At 49.3% G+C, this 22,367-nt stretch overlaps 1 protein-coding gene and 1 pseudogene across 1 annotated transcript in view; one reads left to right on the plus strand and one right to left on the minus strand.

Annotated features, from left to right (window-relative positions):
* The window catches only part of GRIK5 (glutamate ionotropic receptor kainate type subunit 5), a 28,517-nt gene extending 11,166 nt beyond the window's left edge, over window positions 1-17,351 (minus strand). Inside the window, exons 1-12 of the mRNA XM_066638113.1 lie at window positions 17,267-17,351; window positions 15,665-15,829; window positions 14,856-14,953; window positions 13,768-13,933; window positions 13,187-13,365; window positions 12,389-12,442; window positions 8,652-8,813; window positions 6,907-7,059; window positions 6,361-6,465; window positions 4,760-4,867; window positions 3,438-3,641; window positions 1,807-1,920 (exon numbers count right to left, since the gene is read on the minus strand). Coding sequence (XP_066494210.1) covers window positions 1,807-1,920; window positions 3,438-3,641; window positions 4,760-4,867; window positions 6,361-6,465; window positions 6,907-7,059; window positions 8,652-8,813; window positions 12,389-12,442; window positions 13,187-13,365; window positions 13,768-13,933; window positions 14,856-14,953; window positions 15,665-15,829; window positions 17,267-17,351 — 1,593 coding nt within the window. The remainder of the gene's footprint in view (window positions 1-1,806; window positions 1,921-3,437; window positions 3,642-4,759; window positions 4,868-6,360; window positions 6,466-6,906; window positions 7,060-8,651; window positions 8,814-12,388; window positions 12,443-13,186; window positions 13,366-13,767; window positions 13,934-14,855; window positions 14,954-15,664; window positions 15,830-17,266) is intronic.
* A 4,410-nt stretch (window positions 17,352-21,761) lies between these two features.
* Window positions 21,762-21,881, plus strand: LOC136661767 (5S ribosomal RNA; annotated as a pseudogene).
* The last annotated feature ends 486 nt before the right edge of the window (window positions 21,882-22,367 follow it).

Genomic DNA, 22,367 nt, shown 5'->3' on the forward strand with positions numbered 1-22,367 from the left:
CAGCCCTTAAAAAGAGCTAACAGCCCCAACTATGAACAGCTCGGTAACAGAACAGCACAATGAACTTTTAACATTGTGCTCGTCCCTCTAATGCAGTCTGAAGGAAGACAGTCTGCGACATTATATCGGGTACACTGGAGACTATTTTGGAGGTTGCTGACTCAGTATTGTTAGCTTGATTGGATTGCTGATTCATGTAGGACCGGCCCAACTGTGAGACCAAATTAGGTGGATTGGAAAGATAGCCCACTGCCCCTCTTCCTCTTCCCTGGATTCATACGGGGGGAACAGAGAAGAAAAGAAAGTGTGGAGTATCTCTGACAGTCTAGCCAACTACTCTCCTCATATCTGACAGTCTAGCCAAGTACTCTCCTAATCTCAAGAGACCTCTGATGCTCTAGCCCAGGGGTCTCCAAACCCCGGGCCGGGCACCAGATGCAAGCCTCTATCCATCCCGCGGCCAGCCCCTTGTCCCCTGAAAGCCTCTGGCCCATTTGGCCAAACATGATTGGGGCTGTGCTCTGGTTGCATCTGGAGGGTGTTCTAAGGGCCAGAGAGGTTGATTGAATGAGCCCATTCATTCATTTATTCACTCATCTAAGTTCCATCTCTAATTTATTTATATAAATTTTATATTCAATTTTTTTTCTGACCCTCTACACTGTGCCAGATATTTGATGCGGCCCTCTGGAGAAAAAGTTTTGAGACCCCTGCTCTAGCCCATCCCTCTACTCTACTCTGCTCTACTCCACTCTTCCTCTACATCCTCCTTTTTCAAATACAGGGAGCAGGAGGGGTGCTGCCAGGAAAGGAAGCTGGCATTTGACGCTGCAAAGCAATGGGGAAGTTCCAACATCTGACACAAAACTTCAGGTGCTAGGAGGTCTTGAGCAGGCCCTGCATTCATTGCTGTTTAAGGCACACTTCCTGTGTCTCCACTTACGGGTCTTACGCAATTCACTGGGTTTTAGAAAAATATATTTCAATCCTGCCCTTTCTACAAGCTCAGGGTGTTGTAAATGGATCTCCTCCAGCCACCAATTTTATACCCACATAACTATAAGGTGGTTAAGCTGAGGGGGGGGGGGGGGAGAGAGAGAGGGAGGGGGGAGAGAGAGAGAGAGAGTGACTGGCCCCAAGCTCATCCAGGGAGCTTTATAGTTGAGGGGGCTTTGAACCCAGGTTCCCCAGCCCCAGGCTGATAGTCTAACCTAGTGATTTTCAATGAGTGTGCCACAGCTAGAAACTAGAAGTGACATCACAAGAGGCAAAGAAGTGTACCATGAGCAGAAAACTATTGAAAACTGCTGTTCAAACACAGAGGAGAACATTGCCCTCTATCCCCCTCTGCATACCCAAAATGACAACCCTACTTGTGCTTATAATTGATCCCTTCAACCTCCAGGCCAAATGCAGCCCAGTACAGCAACCCTTTGGTTCAATAAACCTCCCATTTTTACTGCCTTTCTCCTGGGATTGCCAAAAACGGTGTCGAGAGAAGGTAATCTCAACAACCCAGCAAGCCACAATACATGGCTCTATCTCCATGGACCCCTAGAAGGCAGCACTGCTCCTCTAACCAGCTACTTGCTCATCAGATCTAGATTGAACAAGAGCGCACTGCATGTCATGTAGATGTCAGACACCCTCTGCAGTCTTGCCTCCTCTATTATCTTGGCACAGTTGCTGTACTGTGAGAAATGAGAAACTACCACACCGTTCTGTCCTGAGCCTTGTCCGCTGGCTACTGTCTCATCTCTCAGCCCTCTCCCCCCCCCCCAGTTCCACAGGATGCAGTACACATACCATGTGTACACGATAAAGGATGCTGATCCCCAGAGTCATGAAAGGCTTGGAGAAGTCGATGACCTTCTCCCGCTCAGCTGTGATCGTGAAAGCAGCCACCGCCAGGTCAGCTTTCTGCGGAGCAAAACACAATGACCCCTGGCTGTCACTCAGAGAACTGGACACCCCCAACCTGCATCGCTCCTTAGATCACCCTCTGCTGGTGGAGACCAGGAATTAAGAAGCTGTGTGCCCTCCACCACCACCCTCCAGCCAGCCTAACTGCTCCAGAGTGAAGGTGCTATCACTGACAAACAAGGTGGCATGTTGGAGGGAAGTTAATTGGGCAGAGTGGGAAAACCTCAGAGAGGAGTATGCAAGCGAGGAGAGGAGTGGCAGGAAATAGAGCTCTGGAGAGAAGCTATGGGCCAGGAGAACTAAGCACGTGCTCTAACTCAATGGTGTAACTAGAGGGGGTGCAAAGCACTGAGTTTTGCAGGCACCTGAACATGCTGTGCAAGCTGCCCCCCCTTACCTTTGGAGTCATTCCAGGTGAGGGGAGCAAAACGTTTTGCTCCCAGCATCTGGAATAGCTTTGAAAGGGAGGGGAAGAGGTTGCTTTGCACACCACAGGGAAGCTCCCTGCAAAACTCAGTGCTTTGCACCCCCTCTAGCTACGCCACTGCTCTAACTGAGAAATACACATTTTACGTATTGATTTCAAGTGTTAAGCTATGTGAGGCCACATGTCTCTGGTAACTTTACAGAGATAGTGCCTTACTCTCACTGCAGCTGAAAATTAGATGAGTTGACAGATTTACTTTTTAAAGATATTTTTAACCATGTTAGAAATCCTGCTGATTATTCCATATTTATATATATTTAATGTATCAATGTGTTCCCATGCAGTAAAAGGGCAGTTAAACCACCATTTTCCCCTCACTCCTTTCAGCACCCACTGGTGGACTGGAGGAAATAGCCTTCCAGCATTGCCTCTTGCTGGAAAAGGCTGAAATAATCATAGAAACCACTGCAACACACATGAAGTTCAGCCTTTGGCCTGATCGACATATGGAGCAAAACAAGGTGGTAGGGTCCTGTGGAAGAAGATGGGACTGTACCACTTCAGATGGCAGGAAGGGGGACACCGTTTTTTAATGTTCCTCTGTTTATAAGAACTCCCTGTGAGGGGAGAAAGCTAGCACAACAGCATGCTAGCCAAACCCACTCTGCTGTGCTAGTTTTCTACCTGCACAGCGTTTTTCAAGTATAGAAGCCTTCAAAAATCTGATCACCTACCCTGCGGCTCAAAGCGGTGCTGTCCATTGTGCCACTTCAGAACCCCTTAGCCTCATTCTGCATCAGGGTGCAGACCAGTCCATAAAACAAAGAAGCAACACTAGGTTGCAAAGTCTCCAAGAAATCTAAAATTCAACAAGCAAGTGGGGCAAGCATGGGGCACGCTGCACTTGCTTGGGTTAACTGCCTCCTCCCACCAGCTTGCACATCTTTCTGCAATCTGGTTTAGGACCTTAAAACACAGAGGAGCCCAAGGCGCAACTTCAGGTTAAGCATTGTTCAAAGCCATGAGGTTTTCCTTTGGAACAAAATCCTGGACGAGGAGGCCTGATGGGTGTTTCAAAATTCCATACCCTATTGATGAGCTCTCCCACCATGCCAGTCCAAGATCCGTTGGGTTCAGGAGCCCCATAGAGCCCGTCATCCACCAGCTTAATCTGGAAGCGGAATTTCAGGATATCTGCGAGCTCATACAGCATGTCCACGCAGAACCCCTCATACTGCTCTGAGCCAGACAGTTCCTGGAAATTTGCACGGCGCATCACATAGGGGTTCTCCTGCAAAGAGAAGGCAGGAGTAAGCGTGTAATACCAGTGTGCAGTTTTGCCACACAAGAGAGGAATTCCAGCAAAAAGCCAGGGGCGAGCATCATTCATGGCCTGCACAATTTTGACAGACAGCTCATAGGACACAGGGAACATCGACAGCAGCAATTTTCAACCAGCATGCCGTGGCACATTGGTGTGCTGCAAATGGTCTACAGGCATGCTGTAGGAGTTTGAGGGAGGGTCATTTATTAGTAGGGTCAACGGGGAATGTGAGCCCCCACCAGCAACATGGTGTACCTTGTCAATTGTCCAAAAAAACACACACACAAAAAACGTGTGCCTTGACAATTTTAGGACCTAGTCAGAGCGCTGTGAAATTATTTTAATAAAAGGATGAAAACTGCTGATCTCCAGGCTCAGACTAAAGATCCGTCTACAGGGGGACCACAGCTGCGATACAAGGACATCTGCAAGAGGGATCTGAAGGCCTTAGGGATGGACCTCAACAAGTGGGAAACCCTGGCCTCTGAGCGGCCCGCTTGGAGGCAGGCTGTGCAGCATGGCCTTTCCCAGTTTGAAGAGACACTTGGCCAACAGACTGAGGCTAAGAGGCAAAGAAGGAAGGCCCATAGCCAGGGAGACAGGCCAGGGACAGACTGCACTTGCTCCCGGTGTGGAAGGGATTGTCACTCCCGGATCGGCCTTTTCAGCCACACTAGACGCTGTGCCAGAACCACCATTCAGAGCACGAAAGACCAGAGTCTTTCGGGACTGAAGGTTGCCAACAGTAGCCCAACACCCTGCTTCTAGCAGAAGTTTCACAAACAGTGTTGGGGTCTCTTTCATCTGCTGTTTGCCTGCAGCATCTGGTGTTCAGAAATAGACATCTGTACACAGTAGAAGTGTGGAGGAGAGGGAAGGAGAACCTCCAACGCTTTGGTCCACCACTCCTCTCTCATCCTCACTTCATCTTCTGCTCTGATCCCCCTTCTCCATTTTCAGGGGCCAGGAAGAAGAGGGGCAAAGGAAACTGGCACACCACTAGGTAACAGAGGACAGTATTTGCTGAGCTGCGGGGGGACACTGGGTGGTCTTTGGCCAGGGCCAAAGCAGGTGGGTATAGTTACCAAGATGGTAGTGACTATCAAGGTCTTGTTTGCAAGGCTCTCTGAGATGTTGATGTCCAGCGTTGTGGCATTCATCGCAAGAGTCCTGTTGGAGTACCACACCCCAATCTGTAGAGAGAAGAGAGGGTGCTAGAGGGTCCCTCTGGACTGACCCTCTGGGTGTGCAGAGCATTCATTCATTCAAAATACCTATATCCTGCCTTCCAGTCCCACTACAAGGACACCTTGCTAGCCAACTAACAAGCCAAAGACAATAACACAACAGAAGTGCAAGATAAATAAAGGGCAAATCACTCCTCTGATGTTTCTCTCCTACTGGACAGCAAAGGAATGATGGCCCTCTCACCTGGCAACAACTGTGATGTCTTTTTGGTGTTCAGACAAGGTTCATTTTTCTTGGCATTCCAGCTTCTGGCATTGCTAATTTTAAACATTGTTTTAGTGTGTTGCTTACCTGTACAGACTGTGTGAAGCCACCTTGCTATCATTTATCAAATTTCATGGATTTTCTTTTATGGTTTTAGTAAGTACCCGGTTCTGGGGACCTTGTGATAAAGTGCAAGTGTCTATATTTTTGGAATAAATAAAAACAAAACAAAAAATGGGTGTTGTGAGGGGAGGAGATTGTGCTGATCCAGAATGGTACTGGCTGGCCCCATTAGTTTGCTCTGTGATTGGGGGTTGAGTCTTAGAATTCTGCAATACAAGGAAGTCTGTAATTCCTTCAAATGGAAATTCCAGATTCTGGAATGAACTGCACTCATCTGAGCATCAATGGTTAGAGAGAACAGAATAGAAACTCTTTTACTGTTTAGCAACAGAAGGCCACTAAATACTGTGGAACTTGCTTTCAAGTAAACAATTTTAGGGATGTTCTCCAAGGTTTTGAATAGGTGATCGGTGGCTGCTTCTTTCATTGTCATGAGCTCGTCCCGTTTTTGTGTTATTTTACACACTTCTGCCACAGCTGTTTATTTAAGATTTATTTTTAAATTGTGTCTTCTTCATGTTGAAGTTGCTGGATACCACTGAGGGTATTTTTAGAGTAAAGCAACACATAAATTCACAAAATAAATAAATACATCTGGAATACAGCACGACTCAGTTCCATCGCGTTAGCTTTCCTGTAAAAAGCTGCAATGGTTCTAGCATAAATTTATTGAAATAAGACCTGTTCCCATTCACTGATAGGACTGCAGTGAAGTCATGAAACATTCACAAACATCCTAATTGCTCTGGATGAAATATGTCAAGCATAAACGGCTTAGGGTCCAATCCTATCCAACTTTCCAGCTCTGGTGCAACTGCAATGCAGCCCCAAGGTAAGGGAACAAAAGTTCCCATACGTTGAGGAGGTCTCTGTGATTGCCTCCCCACCACAGTATATAGTGCACGCCACATTGGCACAGCTGCAACCGCACTGGAAAATTGGATAGGACTGGGCCCTAAGTTACAGAGCACACACACTGTCTCAAAGCTGAGATATTATAGGAGTTGATTTATGCAATGTAACAATTCTTAATGGAATAAATTGGGCCCCCTTGACTCAGAGGCTGGGTTTAGTGACGGGTGGAACAGAGTGTGTGTAGCCCCTGTCTTACCTCCCGGTGTCCATGGCGAGCTTTCTCCAGGATTCGCAAGGTATAATTAGTTCTCTGACCCTTGCTGTTGAATTCAACGCGCCCCGTCAGCCCATCATACTCTACCTGGCCAGGGATGGAGAGACAGAGATGGGGGTTGGAAGGGGACAAAGAGAGGGAAACAGAAAAAGACAGAAAAATATAGTCAGGCATGGCTAGAGGTGGAGCCAAGGCTTGGGTGGGGGGAAAATTGCAGACGGTGGGCCATTTCAAGAGGGCTGGCATTCCTGATGTGACCCACGACCTATCTGAGTTTGGAAGCTAGGAAGTAGGCAATGTCTCCCACAGGAGAAGGAACGGGGTGAGTGAAGCCCCCAGCACTCTCTCCATAACTAGGGTGGAGCCTGGGGGTTCCTCATGTCATGCGCCTCCTCTTGACATAGTGCCTGGGGCAAGTGCCCCTCAGACTCTGCCCTAGTTACAGCTCTGGATCAGACCACTCCTCATCATGGCTGGATGGTAAAGAGAAAATGGGGCTACTCCAACATGGGAAAAGTGATGCCTCACCATTCGCAGGTAGTTCATGAGGCTGGTTCCATGCTGCCAGATGTTAGCCGAAGTGCAAGCCAAGGGTTTGACCCCGATCTCCTGGCTGCGGTTCAGTTCCCGCACCGCACTCACCACCACGTGCACCGCGTCGAACATCAGTGCAGCTGACAGCTGGAAAGGGACAAAAAATTCAGCTGGTGGAAAACACGGAGTGGTCCCAGAGAGCCCCCTTATAGCACTCTCCCCCACCTGCTCAGTTCTGTTATTTTCCTCATAGCCACAAATAAAAACATTCATGTGTTTGTGGATGGCTGAAGAGCCAGAGATGGGCTGAATCAGCCACACACCCTGCTGTTCCACAACAGCTGAAAAGAAACTGCAGTGTTCTCTCTCAAACAGATATCCAAAGAATTTTTGCATTCTGCACTAGAGCCGCGCAAAAGCCCACAGAGAAATCTAAATCATTTTATTGAGCTCATTTTGGCATTCCTAGAAATTCAACGGAGGTTTCATAATCATTGGCACATTCAATTTCACTTTGGAGTTTGCCTAAGGCAAAATCCAGAACGTAGGAAGCCGCATCAGCCTCTTCATTCATCAACCTCAGTACTGACTAGGCACAAACAGTCTGTGGCAATCCGGGGCTGCAGGAGGAATTTTTTTTCTGCACTACCTGAACCTGGGAATTTCCGCATGCAAATTATGTTCTCTGCCACTGAGCTATGGCCCTTCCAGTGACAATGAGGATGTATGGAAGCCACTGCTTGAACATTTCTCAAGCCCTATCAAAACTCTTTTGCCTTGGGAAGAACATCAGTGATCATGTCAAATGTTGTCGTGGATGAAATTTGGGTGGCAGCCTTTTTTCTGCATGAATGTTTGGGTCTGTTTTATGTATGCATCTACCTCCCCCCCCCCCCCAAAAAAAAAAAAAGATAAAGAAAGCCCAGATATAAAAACTACTCCCCTTCTAATGCGGGGTGGGTGTAATTTTCTATGCAACTTGCAAAATATTCTGTTTTTAGGAAATAAATAAATGACATAGGAAAGAAAATTCTCAAATTGTTAAATGTTAAAAGTCCAAATTACAGATATCATGTAAAATTCCATTTCTGTGGGCTTTGAGGCACAGTAAGCACAGGAAAATGTTATGGGAATATTCATAGTGGGTTATTGTTTCAGGGGAGAAGAAGAAAGTGCAAAGGGAATAATAGAATTCAAGGGGAGGAAGCTATCTGGGGAGGATAGGTCATAAGCTGTGAATTTGGGCAAAAACAGAGGAAAAGGACCTATTTGCTTCTCCCTTCCTCATATTCTGACGGGACAGTCCCATCACACACTCCAAGCACCACAACTTCACCACACTGGCCTGACTTAGAGCACAAGCCTATGCATATCTACTCAGAAGTAAGTTCCATTGTGCCCAATGAGACTTACTTCCAGGTAAGTGTGCATAGGATTGTAGCCTTATTCATTCATTTCCTTGATTTATACCCTGCCTTTCTCCCCGAAGGTCACTCAAGGCAGCTTACAATATATTAAGGATACATACAGTACACCTTAAAATACATAAAATTATAAAATACATCAAAACACCATATTAAAAGCCAACCAGCAGCATACAGCAGCAATAAAAACCATTGGTCGTAAAAAAAATTACATAATTAATAAAAATCAACAGGCCCCAGTCAACAACAGCAACTTAAAAACCCTTTAAAAACTCCTACTGCGTTCTGAAAGCTTTTTGAAATAAGAGGACTTACCGCAGGCCCAGGGTAGGGGTTGAGTTCACAGTTCTCCCGCCACGACATGTTGAGGCTGCGGACGAACTCCATGTAGAAAGGGTGGCTGGTGTTAAACATGGAGAAGCCCAGGACATTGGAGTGCTCGTCCACAATCCCATCCAGGTGCAAGATTGGGAAATCCTGTTGGAGTTGCCATGAAGAAAGGGAAGCAGGTGGAGAAGACAGTGAGCAACCACAGAGGTCAGGAAAAGGGTGGTGCCAGCCTGCTCGCGTGCCTGCCCGCCTCTCCAAAGGTATAATTTCTGGCATTCGCTCCTCTTTAGGGGCTGTTTTCTTCAAAGAGTCACACGGTTTGGCTGGCAATTCTTTTTTCTAGAGCGGGGGTGGGCAAACTTTCAACTTTAAGAATCCTGGACCTTTAAGAATTGTGTAGGAGAGAGAATTTCTGCAGGTGTTTTTGTTAAAGGTCCAGGATTTTTAAAGCCTAGTCCAGTTAGTCCAGGAGCTCTAAAGTCTAGTCTAGTTTCCTGTATCTCACAGCAGCCCACCAGATGCCTCAAGGAGTACATTTTGTTGGCAACCTTCAGTCTCGGAAGACTATGGTATCGCGCTCTGGATGGTGGTTCTGGCACAACGTCTAGTGTGGCTGAAAAGACCGATTCGGGAGTGACAATCCCTTCCACACTGGGAGCAAGTGTAGTGTGTCCCTGGTCTGTCTCCCTGGCTGTGGGCCTTCCTTCTTTGCCTCTTAGCCTCAGCCTGTTGGCCAAGTGTCTCTTCCAACTGGGAAAGGCCATGCTGCACAGCCTGCCTCCAAGCGGGCCACTCAGAGGCCAGGGTTTCCCACCTGTTGAGGTCCACTCCTAAGGCCTTCAGGTCCCTCTTGCAGATGTCCTTGTATCGCAGCTGTGGTCTACCTGTAGGGCGCTTTCCTTGCACGAGTTCACCATAGAGGAGATCCTTTGGGATCCAGCCATCGTCCATTCTCACGACATGACCGAGCCAATGCAGGCGTAGTCCGTTGCCACTTCCTTGCAGCTGGCCTTCTGAGGAAGCCTACTTCTAAACCCAGGAGGTAGTGTAAAACCATTATGGCTTGTAGCGGATGTATTTTTCCTCCATCAGTCTGTCCAATCCCCTTTTAAAGGCTTCTAGGTCATATGCCATCACCACATCCTGTGGCAAGGAGTTCCACAGATTAATTACACGGTGGGTAAAGAATTTTTTTTTTCTTTACCCAGCATGTAAAGAACTTCACAATCCCACTTTCACTCCAAATGCAGCCATTTGTGAATTAATTAACAGTATTTATATACCGCTTTTCAACTGAACGTTCACAAAGCGGTTTACATAGAAAAGTCAAATAACTAAATGGCTCCCTGTCCCAAAAGGGCTCACAATCTAAAAATATTGATATCCAGCACAGCCCTAATTAAAACTGTGGAGTACCTCTTATTTTTTATAGCTTAAATAATGTTACTCTGCATTCCACATGTAAGCTACTGTAATATGTCCTTTTACCATAGTTGAGCAGAACTTGATGCTACTACCAAAAGCAGGTAAAATTGCTTTGGAAAGGGAAAGTCCACCTGGCCCATGGGCAGTAGCATAGCTACAAGGGGTGGGTAAATATTGCAGGCAGCGCAATGTGCCATGTAAGCAACCCCTCCCACTCGCCATCTGAGACATTCTGGGCAGCAACGGCAACTGGGTAGCATAGCTACCGCCCTATAGCTACACTACAGCCCCTGGGCTAACAATTGGTCACCTCTAAAACTGTGATCGCTGTAAGTCAGGACAAGAGGGTCTTGGGGGAGGGAGCTCCCATTCTCAGGATCCACAGCCACACTTGAGGAACAGAAGCAATGACGTTCCCCCAGTAGAGCTCAGCACAGCCAAGATCTGGAACAGGCTACACTGTCTGTAAAGGACTTGCAGACTTAGCCAGCCGCTGACGCTCAGCATGGCTGAATTGTATTGGAAACATCTGGTGAGCTGCATGCCTCTGGCTGGGATCCTGTCAAGTCTGATAGCACAGAAACCGGGTTCAAACCCGGTCAGGCCCTGAACGGGTGAACAAGTTAATTGCCTTTCTTACAGGAAGAGGCTTTGAATCGCCACTGGATGGAGCAATTCCTTCTGAATCACTATTATCATATTGATGCCAGACAGTCCTATGCTACAAGGTTAGGTACATGGATGCGGAACAAAATCTACCTGTCCTATGGATTGGTCCCCCGCTGGAGGGGACATGCTGCAATGCATGAACTACAGTCAGGTTTGTACATACACCCTGCACATACATAATATGTTGCAGATCTTAGAACTCTGTGTTGGTTTATCATTCTTTTGCCTGTAACTTTACCCAGTATTCTATTTTTATTGTATTTATGGTTTAAAAATGGTGGCAAGCTGCTTTTGGGTGCCCTGGCTACTAGTACTAGTTGGCAACCTTCAGTCTCGAAAGACTATGGTATCGCGCTCTGAAAGGTGGTTCTGGCACAGCGTCTAGTGTGGCTGAAAAGGCCGATTCGGGAGTGACAATCCCTTCCACACTAGGAGCAAGTGCAGTCTGTCCCTGGCCTGTCTCCCTGGCTATGGGCCTTCCTTCTTTGCCTCTTAGCCTCAGACTGTTGGCCAAGTGTCTCTTCAAACTGGGAAAGGCCATGTTGCACAGCCTGCCTCCAAGCGGGCCGAATAAATAAATTCTACTCATGCTGAGAATCATGGCTTTCATTGGAAAAAAAGATAAAAACTAGTTTCGAGTCCTTAACACAGCAAAGACAGGTTTGAAAGTATGAGGGCAAACCCTTCTGGAATCTCAGAACCCAGAAAGGAGAGAGGGACTGGGCAAGAAATCATGGGGGAAGTGGCTCTTTCAGTCCTGTGAACGGGTTTGGAAAAGCAGCTTCCCTTAGAAGAGGAGCCAGGGTCGAAAACGTTTACCAAGCTTCAATTTAAACTTGATACAGGCTGCCAGAGGCCACACGGAAAACGTTTCACAGGTCAGAGCTGTCATTTGCCCACCCCTGCTGTATATCTCCAGTGTTTTCTCCTTCAAATGAGAAAAAAAAAACAACAACTCTGACCCTTTGAAAAGATTGTCCTGAACATCTCATTGCTAGGAGGGGGAGGGGAAGCACATAAAAAAAAAAAAAGCCACATACCCTCAAGCTGGATTTCTATGGCAGGGTCACCTTTGTCACTGCTACAAACACTGAACCAGATCCAAGGTTTCCTTTTAAATGGGAACAACAAACCTGCTACTGAAGACACTAAGGCAGATCTCAGAAGCTTATGGAGGAGGAGGGCAGCCCAGTCCTATGCCCCGGCAGCGCCCAGTGGTACAGCGGCACCAAAATGGCCACCATTGTATCCTGTGTGGCCAGGGCAGCCAACAGAGTCTCCTTGGGGTAAGGAATTGCCACATCAGAGGAGGCAGGCTAGAGCTGGGCAGCGGTGGAGGCATCAAACCACATGAAGCTGCCTTACAGCAGTCTGATCCAGCATGGCCTGCTCTGGCATGCGCAAGTCTCTTGGGTCTCCAGCTAATCTTTGTCCAGCCCCTGCTTATAGAGTTGCCAAGGACTCAACCTGGGACTTCCTGCATGTAAAGCAGATGCTCGACTGCTGTGCAATGGCTTATCCCAAAGGGCATTGAAAAAGACATGACACATCCATGCAGACAAGCAGGCAGGCATGCAGGGGAGAGACAAAGGCTCCCTTGGCCACATCAGCCTCCCCACAGTACTTACCATTGTGGTCAGGATGTACTTATAGAAGGCAGATGTCATCCCCAGCTCTGAAGCCTGGAAAAGGAAAGTCAGAAGGAGGATCAGCTTCCGTGTCAGGCCCCGGGGGCTGTGAGCTCCCTCACCACCATCAGCCAGTCAACACCCATGGCCACTGGTGTACAGCAAGACTGGAAAGGGGCAGAATTGAGCTTCCAAAATGCAGGACCCAGAACAGGCCATTCTCTGGAGCTGGGAGACATCCTTCTTCTGTTTGCAGTGTAAGGGCAGGTTTATGGGGCCTTGGGGGACATACATGGCTGCATTGGACTTAGGCCATAAGTTGTGCAGGCTGATTGACTGCCCTTCAGTAGACAGGAAAGGTTCTTCCTAAGGATCCTTCCCTACCCTGCAGCTGAAAATCAGTAACAGGGCTGGTCCAAGAATGTCTCCCAATGCCCGTCACCAACTGCCAAGCACTGCCTCTCCTGCTCCTCCTCCTCTTACTCCCTGGATTCAAAAAGGAAGAGGAGGATGCACAGAGCGGAAGATGACGTGTGAAGGACGCTCAGGTCCACCACTCTCGTCCCCTCCCTCTTCCACTCCATGCATCCTCCTCTTCCTTCTCAGATCTAGAGAGCCAGAGGAGGAGAAGCCACAACAGAGGTGGTGGCTGGCATGCCACTGGGTAAGAGGGGGCCACATCCAGAAGAGCAACAGAGGCTGATGGATGGAGACAGGCCACTAACTAGCGCTCCCAGCCCCACAGTGTCCCGACTGGGACTTTAACTGCCTGTGAGTTTCTCTGAAGCTGTTCCTCACCTTCTTGAGGATGAGGTAAGAGATGGAAGCATTGGCATCAATGATGATGGTGGAGATCTTGTCGTCACGGATCTCCTTGAGTAGCGGCGTTGGATCATTGGTGTCGTCCAACATCCGGATCGACAGCGTCTCCTTGGAGATGAGAAACTGACGTACCAGCTCCTCCAATCGCAGTAGGCCTGGTGGATGGGAAAGGGACGGAAGGTTACGCCATAATTTTGTGCAAGAGTTCAGCCCAATAACCCTAGCTTCCAAGTCATCAATGTAAAAGTTCTGGAACTTTCCATCACTCAGGTCCTAGCATATATGCAAGAAGTCTGATTGACCACCACTGGCCCCCAGACCAGTAGCATATCTACAGGGGACAGCAGGCTAAGAATTGTAGGCACCACAAAACGCCATGTAAACGGCCCCTCCCACTCACCAATGGAGACATTTTGGGCAGCAACAGCAACATAGTCCTTCTGTAGCACCCCCCCTGTAGCTATGCTACTGCCACAAACTCCTCCACAGCCCGGTGTGTCCCCCCCACTTGATCCTCACTCCCTGCTCCCTACTGAAGAGCACAACTCTATTCTCACACTCAGCCTTGGCACAGATGAGGCTAGCCGAAGGGTAGTTGAAGGACTTGAGGATGCGGGAGACGGCCAGGCTGACATCCTCATTGCTAGGGTAGAGGCTGACAGAGGCAAAGCGCAAGTACTGCAACTTCGGGGTCTCTTCAGGGCCCACCTTAATGTGGGGGATCTAGGGGAAAGAAAGAAGTTCATTAATTATGCTAACAGGGAGGAGTTTGAAATTCTTCATGAACCCAGGCCAGATTCTGTACAGCAGAAAGCTCCAATCACGAGGACCATATTCATTGCTACAAATTTAGCATATTTGCAGAACTGTGATGAATTTAGCATGCATTATTAAAATGCTAGGTGGGCTGCACTGTGTGCGATGGGGCTCACTACCAAAAAGTGGGTCCAGGACTGCAACCCATGGCATTTATCTGGAGTAAACACTTTGCCCAGATCGTCCCTAGTTTCCAAACTTCAAGGAGAACCTGCCCACATGTTTCTCACTTTTCTAACCAACCATGAGGATCAGTGGCACACCAAGGGGGGGCAGGGGATCAAATGCTCCAGGCACCACCAGGGTGGTGGCACCTTCCCCCCCCCCCATCTTTCTAGTTCCCTTTGGAGGACCAGGAAGTCCATGCGCATCCTCTGAGGCCCTCCAGAGGCATTCTGAGGTCTCTGGAGGACCTTTAATGCCCACTTTTGGTTTTCAGTGAAACCCAATTTCTTTATGCTTCATCCTGCAGTTGGGGGACAAACACGGAAAATCAGTTAGGAATGTGCCCTCATATTCTCAAGACTCTGCAGCAGGAATCAGCTTCAATTACGTAGTTTGCCGTCACCCTGTAGATTCCTACATCTTTGCCTGCATCTTGGGGTCGAGGAGGCCAACCCCGCTTGTTAGTGGGAGGCAGTTCTGTGCTCAATTTGCCACATAGAAGATGCAGCAAGTTCCTTATCTCCACTGCGAGCTAATAGATTCCCTGGTTTGGAGGAAGGGGCATTTCTGTGGCCTCCGCCGAAGCATCGGATGGAGCCCAGCTGAGATCGGAGAGGACCAGAGCCCTGTTAAGTACAACCGTAGGAAGAGGTGTTGCCATTACCTCTTTCTCCCCACAGATGTGGCTGACAATGGAAGCAGAGGCTGGACTGGAGGCTGGGCCCAAAACCGAAACCACGCCCTTGGGCAGGATTTGACACACTGTGCAAAGAAGGGGGGGGAGAGAATAAGGGGTTATACACATTTGCACACTCATGACTACCCTCACACACATGCCCAAATTTCACTCGTGGAGTCATGAGACCTTGCACACTTATCCTGAAAAACTCCACTTTCTCCCAATCACCCTACAGCATATATACAGACATCACAGGGGCTCCCAGCTGCAATCGGGGGAAAAGCATTACTGACCTACTTTACAAGATTGTTGTAAAGTCTGCCAATTTTTTTAAAAATGCCACTCTGCTGTAGCAACACCAACAGAGTCAGAGTCAGGTAGCCAAGTCTGGCCCATCCATGAGGGCAACTGGGGTGACTGCCTCAGGTGGTAGGTTGAGCCCACCTTCATCATTCTTCCTCCTCCCAGTCCACCCCTCGCCTCTCCTCCATACTTGCATTGCCCTGTTCCTTCTCCACCTTAATGAATAACAAATTCATTGTGGCATAAGCCTTTGTGGACCAAAAACTCATATTCTCCAGCTTCTGCAGGGGGAATCGGCTTCAGTTAGTTTCCATTTGCCATCATCACCCTGTAAATTACTTCATCCGATGCATGAAGTCATAAAATTGTCAAAGATTATTATCACTGATATGGGTGGCACCACCCTTTGGCGTGAAAGAGGGCACTCTGTCCTCCTTCTCGGAGTATTTCACGCTCCAGCCCTCGTGCAGACACGCACACCTACAACGTACTGGTGTCCGTGGTCTCGTACTGGCTGTCCCGCTGCAGCTCAAAGATCTCCACCTCCACCCGGGCTTTGGCAGGCACCTCGATTATGCTGTTGATGTGTTCGCGCGCCAAAGCTAATGCCAGTCGCTCCCCTCGGCCACACACGGTCTGGTCGTCCAAAATGGCGGCTGGTTGTGGGCACAGGGTTGAGTCAGGTGGGGGGGGGAGAAAGAAGTCAGTCACAATCTATCTTGCTCACTGCAGAAAACCTTTCCCTTGCAGTTATTATCCCCTGGTGGGGGACGGTTCCCTCTCCCATGTGAGAGCCAAGCTGTCTCTCCCGTCCTCCTCCACGAGCCCAGCTGCTCCCAAGGGTCTCTAGCTGTCAAGGCTTCAGCCTAATTGTTCACCTGGCCTCCACTGTTACCCTTGCAGACTCCCAAATCCACCATATGCCCCATCCTGCATTTAGCAGCTGCTGGAGTCTGTTTCGGGGCCCAGGAACCTTCACAGCACAGCACCTTCAAACCAAGCAATCCTTCCTAGGAAGGGCACAGTGCCAGGGAGTGCTCCTTAATGCACAATGTTCCTGTCCCACACAATCAAAATCACCAGGCTCCGACGAAAGCCATGTCAGTGGATTACACGTTTCGCCAGGCTCCCGTAATGATGGAGGAGAAGGCCATCAACAGCCATTAGCCAGGATAGCTAAATGAAATATCTATACAGGGCATGTATACCCATGAATACCAGGCACTGGCGCAGACAAACGTTGCCTACAACAGTTGCTTTGCGAGTCCCATCCCTTCCAAGAGCATCTGCAACAGAGACGTCAGGAGGGTTTGTGCCACCTAGGCTGCAATCCTAACCCACTTTCCAGCACTGGCATAAGGGCAATGCAACTCCGAGGTAAGGAAACAAACATTGCTTTACCTTGAGGAGGCCTCCATGCCTGCCCCCCAACCGCAGGTTGCAGCACACGCCCCGTTGGCACAGCTATGCCAGCGCTGGAAATTTGGTTAGGATTGCGCCCCTGGTGTGAGAGCTCATTGCGTCACACACACACACCCCTGCCGCCGCCATGATAGACCTCCTCCCATCAGAAGCAGTCCTGGACTTTTCTCCACCTGGGGCCACCTCTATCTTTGCTCCCCCCCCCACCCCTGACCAAGAAGTAATTGCGGTGACATCACCATCACCACATTTATTTCCACGTGGCTGCCTCCTCCGTTCCCCGTTCGTTTCAAAGGAGGCAGCCCAGGCTCTGTTAACAGAGAGGTGTCCATGTTGAGGGACCCCGCCCACTCTCACACTGTTCCAGACACAAGGAAACTCCCCCCTGAGGCTTCAGGCTACTCGCAGCAGCAACCCTCTTGATAAGCTACTATTTTTTATCAAAAAGTCCTTCTATTTCCCCCACACTGCCACACTCCCACATGTTGATTTATTCCCCTCCAGCCGTCTGGATGCTCAGATAACAAATGGTTTGGAGAAAGCCACCTTTGAGCCTTCCATCACCTCCAGAGTCAGGCTGTGTCCGAACTCTTGGCTCCAGTGCAGCTGCCTGGCCCCTCAGCAGCCCTCCCGCACAGCTCAGCCCCCCCCCCACAGACTCTCCCTCTTACCCATGCGCAGGGATGACAACACCTGCAGGCTCTTGTGGGTGAAGCCGAGAATCAGCAACAGCAGCAGCGCGGGCAAAGCCGGCATCTTCTACCCCTCCTCATGGAGAAAGTTCGGCCGTGGCCTCTGCGCTGCCACCTGCAAGCAGGACAGAGAAACATGAGACATCCTTCCAGCGCATGGGTTTCCTGCAGAGCACCCCCCCCGATCAGAAACAACTGCCATGCTCCCTGCAAGCTCAGCACCTATCACTGAGCAGAATCCATCCAAGAATGAAATGCGGAGGACATCCCCGAGGCCCAGTGCTCCATGGGACCAAGCACTAGCCTTGCAAGACACTCACCTGGTAGGACTGCCAGGCCTTGCCCAAAGATAGTGCCCACCCCATTAAATGACCCAAGCTTACAGCCACTGTAACTCCTGACCTCTTCCTTCACAGGTTCCTCTTGCCCCGTCTCCACCCCTGCCTGCTGCAACCAGATGAGCTACCACAGTTTTGCTCCAGGCAGTGAGAGGAGCGGAATAGCTAAGGGGGGCAGGAGGGTACATTACCCCAGATACAACACCTTGAGGGGGTGCCAATCCGCATCCCCCACAACAGAACACAAGATGTCTGGGAGGAATTCTGAGGCACAGGGAGGCTGAACAAGGCTTCCCAGCACCTCAGAATAGCATTTTTTCCAACTTTTGACTCCTGCCATACCACTCTGCATAGTCCACCCATTGGAAGTACCACCGGAAGTCACTGGTGATGATGTCATCCCCAGTTACTTTTGGATTGGGAGGCAATACAACAGCAAGTGGCTCAGAGCAGGCAGGATGGCTTTCTTGAGCTTGCAAAAAAACACACACTGGAGCTCTGCCCACCGAGCAGAGCCTCCTACTCCTGCTTGTCACATTGCATTGCTGACCTCACTGCCAGGTGGCAAGGGTCGGGGGGGGGGGTCCTGCAAGTGCCACCTGAAGTATGACTGGTTGAGAAACACTGCCTTGGAAGGCCTCCTGGAGACCTTAGAAAGATAATTCCAGTTCTTGCAAAAATGCTAGTGTCTTTCTGAGGGCGTCTAGGAGGCATATGGAGGCTGCACCTCCCAGATGCCCCCAGGGGGTGTTCAGAATTTTTATGCCCCCAGGTGGCAGATCCCTTAGCTACACCACTGGGGAGAAGAAAGGTGGGCAAATGGACAAGGGGGGAATAGGGGAAAAATGTGGCACAGAGCATCAGAGAGACAACAGAGCTGTAGGGAGTGGACCCTGATAAGCCAGCCAAGTTCAGTGGCTTCTGGGGACCCAGGGATACCATAAGGGTCCACCAGACCACAGCATCAACATGATTTCCTGTGTTCTGAAACCCCCATTTTTGGGGAAAGCTGCAACTAATTGGCAGAGGAGCATCTGTTTTGCAGAAGCTCTCAGGTGTAATCCCTGGCTACATCCCTGGAGAAATGCCCCCCCCCCACCTGAAATTCTGGCAAGTCACAGTCAGTTAGTGTTGCCAATACTTATCTAGCAGGGTCATGGTCTGATTCCATTTAAAGCAGCCTCCTGCCTCCAAACTACTTACTTTGTGGTGCCTGGGAGATTAACAAGGAGGACAGGCTACTGAAATGAGGGAGCAGAACACATTCTATGGGGGTGCAGGCAGGTCTCTGGCGTGGGGCACTACAAAACCTGAGCACCTCCCCCAGGAGTGCATGCCACGCAAGTAAGTGTCCCACCCCCCCAGGCCCCTCAACCCCTACTTCTCTCTTATTTAGTACACGTTTACCTCCATCTTTCTCAAAAAAACAATACTTATGAATCTCCCCTTAATTTAATTTCACAATTAAATTATTTTAATTGTGCAACAACCCTGCAAAGGAGGTTAGAGAATGACTGGCTGAGATCACTCAGTGCACTTCATGGCCGTGTGGACAGTTGAACCCTAATTCCATAGCCTGTGCACTACACCACACTGGCCCCCCTCGCCCCAGTACCGCAGAATCTGCTATTAAGAGCTATTACTCGGGCAGGGCCATCTCTCAGTGGCAGAGTCATGCAGAAGGTCTCAGGTTCAGTCTTTGATATTTCCGTGGGGGAACAGGGAGACATTCCTGCCTGAAAACCACTACCAGCCAGTACAGATAAAACTAATCAATGGTCTAACTGCACATTGGTTATTCCCTATCCTACCTCTTGAAAACAGCACCCCTAGTGAACCACCTGCGTGTTCCCAAGTGCAGAATCCATCCTCACTACAACTGTGTGTCCCCCCCCCCAATGGGTCTTACTATGACAGTTCCCCATTCTGATCCACTGGTTCTGCTCTCTGCCACCTTCCGCCCTTTAACCACCTATTGTCGGTCATTCAGGATGAAAGGTGAGATCCTGCCGGCTGCCAAGTTGCTCTCAGCAGCACAGTGCCCTCTGATGGCTACCACTGCCCAAGCTCCGGGCACCCTTCCAAATGGCAGCGGCTGCTGCCGAAGGAACAGGCAACGCTCCCTCTGTGCACTTAACGCCTGTCCTGCTTGGAGCTGAGTCAGCAACACTCCCCCATCCTCGTGCCGCGTTCACCTTGAGCGTTAATATTTATTTTCCCTTAGCTTCGCCAGGCAAGCAGTGCAGCCGAGGTCTACCGGTGAGGGAGCTTGCCAGACTCTGCCCCTTTGAGTCCTTTGTCAGAAGGAAATGGAAGGGTGCCAGGTTGGGGGGGGGGGGGAATAAGGGTCAAAACTGGGAAACAGCTCATACTGTACACTTCCAAACACACTTGGAGGGGAGAAAAGCTAAAAACTCCAGACGAAACAGTGGAGATTTTCAAAAACAGATGAGATCAGATCAGCAATTCACCCCCGAATACAAGTTTGCTGGAGGGCAGACAATGGGTGGTGGGGGGGGGGGAGTTGCAGGCCACAGCCTTCATGCCTTGCCTTGGAGGCACTTGACTGGCCATTAATGAAAAGTGGTGGGCTCTTTTCATCATCGTAGAGAAATGTTAGGGCTCACCTTGCTGACAAGACATCCCATCTCACCTGGAGCCCAGTGCACATCTTCCCATCACTGGAGCACTGTGGCAGGTAAAGCAGTATTTAACAAATATCATGCTCCCTGCTGCACAGCACTTGAGGTCTCAGGGGGCCCTTGTCAAACAGCTCTGGGGAAGCCCCTCCACCACCACACACAGGATAGGATACAAAGGCAGACCGCTGTGGGCCCTCTGTAGCAACCCAACCACACTGGCAGAATGGGCAGCAAAATGGCAGATGTGCTTCAATGTCAATAAGTGTAAAGTCATGCACATTGGGGCAAAAAATCAAAACTTTAGATATAGGCTGATGGGTTCTGAGCTGTCTGTGACAGATCAGGAGAGAGATCTTGGGGTGGTGGTGGACAGGTCGATGAAAGTGTCGACCCAATGTGCGGCGGCAGTGAAGAAGGCCAATTCTATGCTTGGGATCATTAGGAAGGGTATTGAGAACAAAACGGCTAGTATTATAATGCCGTTGTACAAATCGATGGTAAGGCCACACCTGGAGTATTGTGTCCAGTTCTGGTCGCCGCATCTCAAAAAAGACATAGTGGAAATGGAAAAGGTGCAAAAGAGAGCGACTAAGTTGATTACGGGGCTGGGGCACCTTCCTTATGAGGAAAGGCTACGGCATTTGGGCCTCTTCATCCTAGAAAAGAGACGCCTGAGGGGGGACATGATTGAGACATACAAAAATATGCATGAGAAGGATAAAGCGGGAAGAGAGATGCTCTTTACACTCTCACACAACACCAGAACCAGGGGACATCCACTAAAATTGAGTGTTGGGAGAGTTAGAACAGACAAAAGAAAATATTTCTTTACTCAGCGTGTGGTTGGTCTGTGGAACGCCTTGCCACAGGATGTGCTGAGGGCATCTGGCCTGGATGCCTTTAAAAGGGGACTGGACAAGTTTTTGGAGGAAAAATCTATTACGGGGTACAAGCCATGATGTGTATGCACAACCTCCTGATTTTAGAAATGGGCTATGTCAGAATGCCAGATGCAAGGGAGGGCACCAGGATGAGGTCTCTTGTTATCTGGTGTGCTCCCTGGGGCATTTGGTGGGCCGCTGTGAGATACAGGAAGCTGGACTAGATGGGCCTATGGCCTGATCCAGTGGGACTGTTCTTATGTTCTTATGTACTGACTTCTGATTCCAGCCCTCGTCCTCTCCCACTTTAACGGCACAAGAGCCTTGGCAGTGACAAACCCACATTTTGAGCACAGAAGATTCCAGGTTCACTCCCTTGCAGTTTCTCCAGGCAAGAAAGATTCTGATCTGAAACCCAGAAGAACTGCTGCCAGTTGGGTCAACAAGAGCTGGACTTTGTCAGTAGCGTAGCCAGAGGGGGGTGACGCAGGAAGTACAGCAGGCGCTATGTACAGCCCCTCCCACTCCAGTGGCCCTTTGAGTCAGTCATAGCAGCTCGCTGTCACTGCCCTGAATGGCTCCAACAGCAAGTGGGAGGGACCGCTTACATGGTGCCTGCTGTAAATGTTACCCTGCACACGCTTGATCTGGTCTGATCTTGGAAGCTAAGCAGGGTCAGGCCTGGTTAGTACTTGGATGGGAGACCGCCTGGGAATACCGGGTGCTGTAGGCTTATACCATAGTCTTTCGAGACTGAAGGTTGCCAACCAAATCAGTGCTGTACTTACCGCGGTATCCCCATCACACTCCTGGACTTGTTTGGAAAGGCTTCCTATACAGACTGGAAACGAGAGGGGCTCTAGATGTGCCACACTTGAAGCAAATGGTCAAAATGAGAAGCGTGGCTCTCCTCCCTCTAACCAGGGCTTGTTCTCTCCTCCCCACCTCTTTTGAACGCAGAGCCTGATTTCTGCACAAGTTAAGTAAGTTTCAGCTTAAATAAGCCTCTCAATACAGAAGTTTCAAGTTGGACACAATCTGCTAAAAAGTCCCTCATAATACAAATAGCCTTTGTGTGAGATAACTGCGTTTAATGAGGTTTGCACAGCACTTTCACCTATGAATACACGCAAATGTAAGACATTTATATTTTTATTTTCTTTGTCCTTTCCTTAGAATTACACCTTTTTGAGGGGGGAATATTATGAGGTCTCTTGGG

The sequence above is a fragment of the Tiliqua scincoides genome, chromosome 10, assembly GCF_035046505.1.
Source record: "Tiliqua scincoides isolate rTilSci1 chromosome 10, rTilSci1.hap2, whole genome shotgun sequence".
Taxonomy (NCBI): Eukaryota; Metazoa; Chordata; class Lepidosauria; order Squamata; family Scincidae; genus Tiliqua; species Tiliqua scincoides.